Source organism: Oreochromis niloticus, linkage group LG22 (assembly GCF_001858045.2).
Source record: "Oreochromis niloticus isolate F11D_XX linkage group LG22, O_niloticus_UMD_NMBU, whole genome shotgun sequence".
In the NCBI taxonomy this organism is placed as follows: Eukaryota; Metazoa; Chordata; class Actinopteri; order Cichliformes; family Cichlidae; genus Oreochromis; species Oreochromis niloticus.
This window is the reverse complement of record NC_031985.2, coordinates 11705781-11717010: the sequence shown is the minus strand read 5'-3', so window position 1 is coordinate 11717010 and position 11230 is coordinate 11705781. Positions and strand designations below refer to the sequence as shown.

The following is an 11230-nucleotide window of genomic DNA, read 5'->3' as shown; positions in this document are numbered from 1 at the left end:
GCTCTTGAAATCACCCTGCTGCTATTCTGTCTCCATTTGGCCGAGTGGGGGAGTCGGCCTCCTGTCTCCTTTACGGTCGAAAAAGATGTGCTGCTGCTGCTGCACTGGCCCTGCTGCTAAACTGACCACCGCTGGCTAATTGCTGATCCCCCTGACCTCCAGCAGGCCCCGGGGACCCGCATGCTCCCCTGCTCTAGTCCCCCACTAGCTTTCCTTCTCCTGCAGTTACCCTCCACTGCATATCCAGCATGGACCTTGCCCTCCAGCAGGCCCCGGGGACCCACATCCTCCCCTGCTCTAGTCTCCCCTGAAAGCTTCCTCTCTCGCCGTTACCCTCCACTGCATATCCAGCATGGACCTTGCACTCCCACAGGCCCCGGGGAACCACATGCTCCCCTTCTCTAGTCCCCCAGTAGCTTCTTCTCTTGCGGTTACATAGCACTGCGTATCCACCATGGACCTTGACCTCCAGCAGGCCCCGGGGACCCACATGCTCCCCTGCTCTAGTCCCCCACTAGCTTTCCTTTCTTGCAGTTACGCTCCACCGCATATCCAGCATGGACCTTGACCTCCAGCAGGCCCCGGGGACCCACAATTAAGCCCCCTCCCACTAACTAAGCAGAACAACAGTGGGAAAATCCTTGTGCCCCTGGTACTCTAGAAAGTTAATTCAAACATGCCCCTGGTACACTGCGCAGAAATACTTTGCCACACACTCCTCGTGCGTTTGGCAGGACAATGTTTCTACACACCCCAGGTACACTGCGCATATACTATCTGCTAGACACAATCCTTGTGCGTATGGTAGGACAATGTTTCTACACGCCCCTGGTACACTGGGCAGAAACACATTACCACACACACTCCCCTCGTGCATATGGTACGACAGCGTTTCCACATGCCCCGGTACACTGGGCAGAAATACTTTGCCACAACCACTCCTCGTGCATATGGCAGGACAATGTTTCTACACGCCCCAAGTACACTGCGCATATACCATCTGCTAGACACAATCCTTGTGCATATGGTACGACAACGTTTCCACATGCCCCTGGTACACTGCCCCGATACCACCCTGAAACGCGCTCCCCTTGTGCATATGGTACGACAACTTTTCTACATGCCCCTGGTACACTGCCCTGATACCACCCTGAAACACGCTCCCCTCGTGCTTATGGTACGACAAATTTTCACCATGCCCCTGGTACACTGTGCAGAAACACTTTGCCACACACACACTCCCCGTGCATATGATACGACAACGTTTCCACATGCCCCTGGTACACTGCCCCGATATCTCCCTGAAACATGCTCCCCTCGTGCCTATGGTACGACAACATTTATCCATGCCCCTGGTACACGGACCAGAAACACGTTGCCACGTCCGCTGTACGCATCCTCCTCGCTAGCTAATTGCTGATCTCCCCCACTTCCAGGGGGCCCCGGGGATCACCATCACATCTTCCTGTCTCCCTTACAGCTAAAAAAGGTGCATGTTGCTCCACTGGCCCTGCTGCTGTTGTGTCTCCATTTGGCCAAGGGGGTGAGTCGGCCTCCTGTCTCCATTACGGTCGGAAAAGATGTGCTGCTGCTGCTGCACTGGCCCTGCTGCTACTCATATCGAGCATGGACCTTGCCCTCCAGCAGGCCCCGGGGACCCACATGCTCCCCTGCTCTATTCCCCCAGTAGCTTCTTTTTCTGGAGTTACCCTCCGCTGCATATCCAGCATGGCCCTTGCCCTCCAGCACCCCCCGGGGACCCACATCCTCCCCTGCTCTAGTTCCCCAGTAGCTTTCCTTTCTTGCAGTTACGCTCCACCACATATCCAGCTTGGACCTTGACCTCCAGCAGGCCCCGGGGACCCACATGCTCCCCTGCTCTATTCCCCCAGTAGCTTCTTTTTCTGCAGTTACCCTCCGCTGCATATCCAGCATGGTCCTTGACCTCCAGCAGGCCCCGGGGACCCACATGCTCCCCTTCTCTAGTCCCCCAGTAGCTTCTTCTCTTGTGGTTACATAGCACCGCGTATCCACCATGGACCTTGACCTCCAGCAGGCCCTGGGGACCCACACTTAACCTCCCTCCCACTAACAAAGCAAAACACCACTGGCAAAATCCTCATGCCCCTGGTACTCCACAAAGTAAATTCAAACGTGCCCCTGGTACACTGTGCAGAAACAGTTTGCCACACACACACTCCTCGTGCATATGGTACGACAGCTTTTTTCCATGCCCCTGGTACACTGCGCAGGAGCACTTTGCAAAATACTCCCCCGTACATATGGTACGACAACATTTCTCCGTGCCCCTGGTACACTGCTCAGCAGCACTTTGCTAAGTACGCCCCGTGCATATGGTATGACAGCTTTTCCACATGCCCCTGGTACACAGACCAGAAACACTTTACCACGTCCGCTGTACGCACCCTCCTCACTAGCTAATTGCTGATCTCCCCCACTTCCAGGGGGCCCTGGGGACCACCATCACATCTTCCTGTCTCCCTTACGGCTGAAAAAGGTGCATGTTGCTCCACTGGCCCTGCTGCTGTTGTGTCTCCATTTGGCCGAGGGGGTGAGTCGGCCTCCTGTCTCCCTTACGGTCGGAAAAGATGTGCTGCTGCTGCTGCACTGGCCCTGCTGCTACTCATATCGAGCATGGACCTTGCACTCCCACAGGCACCGGGGGACCCACATGCTCCCCTGCTCTAGTCCCCCAGTAGCTCCTTTCTTGCAGTTACACTCCACCACATATCCAGCTTGGACCTTGACCTCCAGCAGGCCCCGGGGACCCACATGCTCCCCTGCTCTAGTTCCCCAGTAGCTTTCCTTTCTTGCAGTTACGCTCCACCACATATCCAGCATGGACCTTGACCTCCAGCAGGCCCCGGGGACCCACATGCTCCCCTTCTCTAGTCCCCCAGTAGCTTCTTCTCTTGTGGTTACATAGCACCGCGTATCCACCATGGACCTTGACCTCCAGCAGGCCCTGGGGACGCACACTTAAAATAAACAGAAAAGTCAGCCCGAAACAAATCATTCCCAAATGAAAAGTACAGGTCGTATTGACAAAATTCTTTCACCGTGAGCGGCAGCAATGTCTAGTCTACTGAATTCTCAGTTTTCATGCCAGTGGAGTTTATTATATGGACGTGGTGACAGTGTAAAGACAGCCTGTACTTCTGATTTTCAAACTAACTTCATGAGCCATTTTAACATTAGAGTCTATGGAAGAGTTGGAGGGAGGAGGCTGTGCATTGGTGACATTTATGAAAGAACCATAACATCTACTACAATAATACACACATTGGATGAAAGAGGACAGCGATGGCTACGTTTTGAGGGTAAAATCATACCTGTAGAGCAAACGCTGTGGACACAGCAGCAGTTTTAAGAAAAGATTTTAAGATTAATTTCTTTCATCCTCTCACTCTAGCAGTTGAGCTGTCTCACTCTAGCGCTAACATTCCGTCCCATACACACCCATTATAAACTCTGAAACGGGTGAAAAAACATCATGAAACTTAAACTGGAGCTGAAGAAAAAGTATAATAGATATTGAAAAGATAAATACAAGTTGAATAGTTGAATGTCTTGGCTTCGTTTTAAAGTTTGAATGGTGGCTCTACGTCAATGTATGTGGAAGTAGAGTTGAAAGAGGAGTGAGTTGAAGGAGAATTTGAAGGGTCTACCCATTGAAATATATGGGAAATTTTTGTTGAAAAAAGTTGAATAATTTAAAAAATATAAATGTTAAAAATGAGAAAAATAGAAGCAGTCATGTCCAAAAGAAGAGGAATCTAACGATGTTTGAATGGTTTTTCTAAGTTGAACGGTTTTGAAGGAGATAGATGCCAAAAACATGATATAATAATAATAATAATAAAGATTAGAAGAACAATACTATGAATGCTTTTCAAGCATTCACACTAATAAAGATTTGAATAACAATACTGTGAATGCTTTTCAAGCATTCACACTAATTAGCTGTAGCTACAGCAGACGGTCGGACACACATAACTTGAAACTTAAAACCACCTGGGCTAGAGGCTTTTTGATTCGCAGTCGTACCTGTGGTTTGTTTTCCCACACTCGGAAAAAGTCTCCTGTCAGGCTTTGAATCCACAAACTTCCCTTTCGCGTTTCCGTGGCCGAAACAATGACATTTTCCCCGACAACTGACGAGTAATCAACCTGTAGTGAGTAAAAATCACAATGTATGATGTATGTTTATACCTTTAATGTACATCTTGTTATGACTGATTCATGTCATTGAAGCTTTTGTTACATTTCTACGCAGCTAATATGGATATTTCCACATATCTAATGTTGTATCACAATAGTAGTTTTAAGCAACTTATACAGAAACTGCCAAAATCAAAAAGTCATGTCAGTGAATGCACCCAAAAATATAAAAATGTAATAATGAAATATACTAAGTTTTAAATGTTAAAACTGTGTCATAAATTAATATTTATTAACATTTTATCATTCATTAATTTTACTTCTGTTAGCGCCTCATTTAGCTAATATGGTGTTCATTTCTTTTTATTTAATTTTCTGTAGCATATTCCACAAATTGTATTTATGCATTTTCTTCTTTAAAAAATACAAATGAGCAGACTGTAATTCAGTGTTTTGGGGTCACAGAGCACATGACTGCTTTGAGTCGGGAGATCATTAGAGAAATGAAGCTGTTAGCTAATCTAGCAGAAAAACGTCACTATACACAAAGTCTGCATTTATTTTTAATGTTATGTTATTGATGTACTCATGGAGATCTTCATTTATTTCTATTTATTCATGATTTTGGCAGCTTCGGTCTTTCATAGGGTTTTCTTTATCAGAGAAAAAGTAGTTTCCTATCAAACGTATACGTTTGATGGGAAACGAAATTTACATTTTAATAGAGAAAGGGTAAAAGAGCAAATAAATAAAGGAACACAAACACAACAGGAAGCGGTGGAGTCAGACCTGGATCAGAGGTTGGTCTCCTGGCTTTGTGAGCCACTTAACGCTCCACTGGGAATGTCTGCAGGTTCCAGACTTTTGGACAGTGACCTGGCCCATCCCTGCAATTCCCTCCAGTGCATACTTCAGGTCCTCCTCACTGATGTCCACAGACAAACCTAAAAACAAGGACTTGTTTTGTCATTAAAAGCATTTTTAATGATAGCCGTGTAAAGATATCCAAAAATGAATGATATTTGTACCACGTCTATTAGGTTTCCCCTCATGAAGCTGCAGTACGTCACTATTTTATATATCACAGAAACACTCAAAGCAGAATTCAAAGTGGAAAAGATGGTAAAATAATAACTGAGGCTATAGCAGATGTACTGATCCTAGAGTGCTATGTTTTTAATCTAACGTTAATCTAAGAATAAACACCATAAGTCATTAGTTTTTCATCTGTGAACCTCAGAGACGCAGACATAACGTTACAGAGCCAACACTACCTGAAGCTTCAGCTCCCTGTTTCTTTGTCTTTGAGCCTTCAGAAGCTTTGTAAATTTTTAAAAAGAGCTTTGGTGTATTTACTTTGGATTAATGTCAACCTGTCATCCTTCACAATGGCAACAATGGCATACGAGTAGCGTGGAAGTCAGTAATTAGTTATACGTCACACAGAATTGAACCTTTTGGATAATCCTATCTGTGGAACACCGCAGATGCAGGCAAGGCAGCTGTTACAATGCAAATTCCACTAATGTCTGTCTGCACTACCTTCAGCTCGACCACCGTAAATCATCGCATCAAAAGTGCCGTTCAGAGGAGGGGAGGCTCGGTGAGGGCGGGCGATGGTCACTGTGGCAGCTCCTTCTTTAAACTCAGCCACGTCCTCACTGTTGTTGGACATCTTCAAAAGACAGTGGAGAGAAAAAATATCAACACATTTCGATTAGGCTTCTTAATCCTGGTTGTAAAGTGTGTGCCACGTTTAAGGCCTTTTTATCAACAGAAAATGGATCATGAGTGAACTCACTTTAAAATCAACGTGTTCATTCCAGCAAATTCAAACCACAGTCAGACTGTGCAATGCTCAGAAAAACATTAAAAACAAAACTAAAACCAAGAGCTACACCTCAGTTAGCATGTTAAATATTAAAGTTCATGACTGAACAATTATGGCTTCTTTGGAAGGGCACAAACACCTCATACCAATTCTCAAACACACTGGTGGAGGGGTGATGATTTGGGATCATGTTTTGCAGCCACACGGCTGGGGACCACACAGTCTTTGAACTATTCTGTATAACAGTCAAATCTGAGTCTAAACAAAAAAAACCCTTCATCTTATTGATACTAAATGTGGTTCTACAAGCTGGATTTTAAATGGGAAAAGAACACCTGTTAAAACAACATGAAGAGGAAAACCCACACAAACTGAAATAACTGACATTATAATCAGTCAAATTTCTCGGTGCCAGTCTTTACACAGTGCTTTGGTGCTGCTTCTGCTTTAATTTGTTAGCCAAATAATGACTAGAGCAGGTGGAGGCTTGACATGCATACAGGATCATTAAGGTGCCTCTCTGTACTGTAACTTATATCACACGCGTGGCTGCAGGTCACTGAACATTGCTACTGTTGTCATTCACACTGCTGAGGCAACGCTGATCTCTTAGGAAGGACATCTGGTTTCAAAATACTGTCACTGAGGCAATTTTGAAACTTTATATCTACTCACTCTTCCTTTATAATCTTTTGGTTTGTTTTATTGAGACGATCCGTAGACATTGTAACACAATAGCACAGAAATGCAGGCTTAACTTGCAGGCTTAAGAAACACAAGCCAACAAACCCAAACTCATACTGTTACTCCAATAAGATCCCACTGTACTGGCCTTACTGGGAAAGACCCTTCTTCTCTCGTTTAATTTTAGCAACACAATATTCTTTTTTTTTTCTTTTTTTTTTTTTAAACAAAAAGTTAGGATTTCAACGGCCAAAAATAGTTGCAGACCAAGAAAAAAAACATTCAGATTCTGCACTTGGATATGTACAGAATTGTAGGAGAGGGACAAGACATGATGTATATAACATGTGCTTTTTGGTTTTCTGTTTGTAGCATAGTTTCTATTAAGCAATCACATCTTAACAGGCATTGTTTGGATGCAGGTAAAAAGTCTAAGTGCAGAGTCAAAAAGACATTTGCCAAAGTGCACCAGATAACTAATGCTTGGTGAAAATGTAGCTTAGATTTTTCTCCTTTTTTGAACAATAACAAGAAGTCAGAAATCAAAAGCTTTGCCTTGATAGCCACAATAAAAGGCCAGCTTCTAGTCTTCTAGTCTAGTCTGCTGACTTTTAATAACGAAGCCAACCTGAACTAAACAGACATTACATTTGTGGTTTCCAGAAATCTAATGACTTCTTAATCAATATTTCTATTTTACACATCTAAATTAACACATCTAAATCCTACCTGCAGGAAGCCAACGCCTAGCAGTGGAAAATCAAATGCACAGTCTGCAGGTGTGGCTTTGATCTCATAGCTGATCCGTGAAGTAGACGATGCATGTTTGCTGACGGAGATCAACTCGAAGGACCGACCAGAGTCCTCAAAAGGAGCGGGTCTCCTCTTGTTAGGAACAGCTGTGCAAAAAAAAGAGGAAAATTAAGTTTATCAATATTTAATGAGGGAGGAAAAAAGTGTTTAAGACTCCATGTACAGGCATCATAGTTATACATAAAGGTATTCTGCAAAACGGTAGGATAGAAATGAAAAATTTTACTTTTCAGCAGAATATTAAGATATTTGAATATTGTCTGTACAATTAAACAACAAGTACTATCCAGCTCTGTACCATTTTCATCAATTGCAGTGGCCATCTTTCCAATATGAACGGCATCTATGAAGAAATCTTCACCAGAAGCATCCTTGTAGAGGTAAAACTCCAGCAGACTGTATCTGCTCCCAATGTATTGGGTCTGCAGAGAACTTCGCAGATTCATGCATTTATAACTCCATCTGTGAAGAAAATATCTTATTTACACGCTGCACCGATATGTAATTAGTCCCTGCAAATTTTGGATAAATCAAAAGCACTTTTAGGACTTCACTGACTTGAAGCCCTTGTTGAAGATAGTGTTGATGTTTGTTGTCAGTGTTAGCGTTTGGCCTTTGTTGTCCTGGTAAGTGAACCTCATTCCAACTTCATCTTTCAGCATTCCTTTGTATGCAAAGCAAAGCTGCAAGAAAATTAAATGAATATTTTTGAAAAAGCTAGCTGCACAATGCCATCAACAATAAATACATAAATGACTGATTTTACCATTGGGTGCTTGTCCAATGAAACCGGTCCATATGTATCTCCAGACTCTGTTGTGTAGCTGTCCTTGAAAAGGATCTCGGCGTTCCTCAGCGACCACCGGCCACAGAATCCCGAGTGATCCACAGGCGTTCCTTCGTTTGCAATATTGAACTGATGAATGGAAAAAAGCAGAAAACTGAGAATCCACAATCAAATTCTCGAAAAATTTAAGAAATCACTTCTCACAGTTTTCTGTTTCATTTTTACAGACATTTCTTTTCTGTTTTAGTATTTTTATTTGTCCTCACTAACCTGCGAATTGTCATTCTCAAAGTCTTTGAAGTATTTCACATCAGTGCCTTCAAAAGTCAAGATCTCCCCCGGACACTCTGCTTTCATCAGGTCTTCCAGAGCCGACTCAACCTGTTCACACAAGTTGGACATTAGTTACTTCAAGACATCACACCTTTAACAAAACTGTAAAAATTCAGTTTTTGCATCTTTCGATAGCTATTTTCCACAACAATCTTCATCCTAATCAGTCTGTGAATAATATGACAAAAATATCTCAGCTAAACCTGAGACAGTCAGTGGACTCTTTTTTTCAACAATACAGACCTCAGATTCGGATGCGTTGAAGGCGATGGGCTTTGTAGGGATTCCTCCCCAGAGCAGAGTGAAGGTTTTCATGTTGCTCCTCCCCTTGGTAACCTCAGTAACAGTGATGTTGGTGTCCGAACCAAAAACCTCAAAGTGAAGAGGTTCAAAGTCACCTACAAGCCAAGAGAGCAAAACACACAAATTTAACACCCAATAAAAAAAAGTCTGTTGCAAAGCTCAACACAAGCTTACTCTTTTTGATTATTTTATGCATCCACCTCACATTGGTTCTTCTTACCTCTGTCAGAATTGAAAGTGACTATAAAGTGAGACCCTTCGCTGCTTTGTTGTTTGGTGACCATGACCGTGTCGGGTTTGATGGACCACAGGCTGTTCAAAGCTGCTTCTACCTCAGCTGCTGAAGCGCTGACTGTGATCGGTGCTAAACGAGGCAAAGATGAAGCAACAACGTGTATTTTGGGGTTCCATCAAATTGGACCAAGATATGCAAGTTTTTTTGTGGCTACCAAAACCAAGTTTACTCAGTGTTTTTCACATTACCAGTCATGGCACGTCCATAGCCGAGGCTGAAGAAGGCGCTGCTACAGAGTGCATCAGAACAGCTGCTGCTGACAGTCACGTTCTGGACTTCCTTGACTCCAGCCACACTGGCGGGCCACATGTCAAAGGTAACCACCTGGTTAACAGTGGAAATGTACAGAAACGAGGCACAAAGGCATGAAAAACATTCCATCCACTTTCTTCCACTTATCCAACTCAAGGTCAGAGGTGTTCCCATGCACTTTGCAACCTTTGCAAAACAGGAGCACACCTAGCCTAGCTCTGTCCAACAGAGTGGGCTATAGTAACACTATTTAATGCTCAAACTTGTAGCATGTTACTGTATCTCATCTTTATATTTTTTATTTCTAAGCTAACTAACCAAACATGCTCCTGGTTATGAAAGTATATTTACCCAAACGTCCGACTACATCTTTTGGAGGATTTGCAGATATTTTTGGATGAGTTGTACATTCAGAGCATTTTTGCCATTAGAGGTCTTCCAGGCAGATAAAATACCAAAACATATAGTTTGAAGACATTTTGAACCATTCTGAGCCGTCTTCATCACACCTATGAAAACATATTGGACTCAGGAGAACTTTATTATATTTAGCTGTGTGAATATATTGATCATTTGATTTATTTCTAATAAAATAGCTGGAAGTAGCTTAGACTAGGCTTCCATTAGATAACTATTGATATAGCTAGAACAACAAATAATGAGCAACCTTCACTGTCACCTGTAACTTTAAAGCATTACAAACAGTGTTGCAACGTCATACCTACAGTACATTACTATATATACTAGTCTGATGGCAGGCTTGGATAAGGGCGTATGACACCTCTGAAAGGTGAAGCTACCACATGCTGTACCTGCTCTTCATCAAACACGTCGTAATCAGCAACAATGTCCTGGACTTCATTGACAGCATTATCCATCTGGTGTTCTGTGTAGGAACTCTCCCCTTGGAACAAGCCAAAGTTGATGGTAGCTGCACCTCCATATTCCTGTTGCAGAATTTCCATGTAATACCTAAAACAAAACATTTATAATTATTTTAGGTATGCCTATAAAATCTTTGTGATACTTTGGATGAATTATTTGGGGTAAATAAAGCTGCAGGCTGCCAGGCTTACGGTTTGTCTTTCTCCAAGGCCAGTACTTGTGACTTTTGTGACGCCAGTTGTGTGTAGTCACTGACATAATATGGCTGATATGCAACTTTAACCTGAAGTAAAGGATTTAGGAAATTATTCTCAGTTAAAAACAGTAAGCTGTACTGTGATTTGAAAAAATCTCGTCACACCTTATTTTCAGGGCGGCTCGAGTTGCTGAGATAGAGATCACATCGATCATCGCACTGCAAGTATATTGTGTAGTTGCCGGTGGCAGGAGGGACAAAGAAGCCTGTAAATCGTGTGGTGAAGTAATCCATTTCTCTGGGGAAGACGTGGGGCATGGAGTCGATCCACTGAGACCAGTAGCCAGTTGTGTTCTTGTTGTAGCTCCAAATATTGCTGAGGGAAGAGGGCCGTGAGTTGTTCCACACCTCCATTTTCAAGCCTCTTCCACCTTCACATGAAAAGTAAAAATGAGGTATGCAAAAACGAAAGGTAAATCAGTTAGTCGCTTAATCAAGGAAAGAAAATTAAATGCCAAAGAGATGACATATTAAATGTTTTTTAGCATAATAATCTATAATAAAAGCAATCAATAGCCTAATATCAGCAACAATGTTAATGTATTTCAGGCACATACTGCTTTTGTCCCTGAGCCAAATGCTAAAATTAGTCAAGATGAACAACAATAA

General features: G+C 43.1%; 1 protein-coding gene across 1 annotated transcript in view; it reads right to left on the bottom strand.

Moving 5' to 3' along the window:
* Positions 1–11230, bottom strand: part of LOC102080011 (fibrocystin-L-like) — a 55720-nt gene that overhangs the window by 36808 nt on the left and 7682 nt on the right. The window contains 14 exon segments of the mRNA XM_025902562.1: positions 4069–4191; positions 4972–5126; positions 5725–5857; positions 7427–7596; positions 7809–7972; positions 8069–8193; positions 8277–8426; positions 8568–8678; positions 8874–9028; positions 9154–9297; positions 9417–9552; positions 10293–10452; positions 10557–10648; positions 10727–10992. Coding sequence (XP_025758347.1) covers positions 4069–4191; positions 4972–5126; positions 5725–5857; positions 7427–7596; positions 7809–7972; positions 8069–8193; positions 8277–8426; positions 8568–8678; positions 8874–9028; positions 9154–9297; positions 9417–9552; positions 10293–10452; positions 10557–10648; positions 10727–10992 — 2084 coding nt within the window.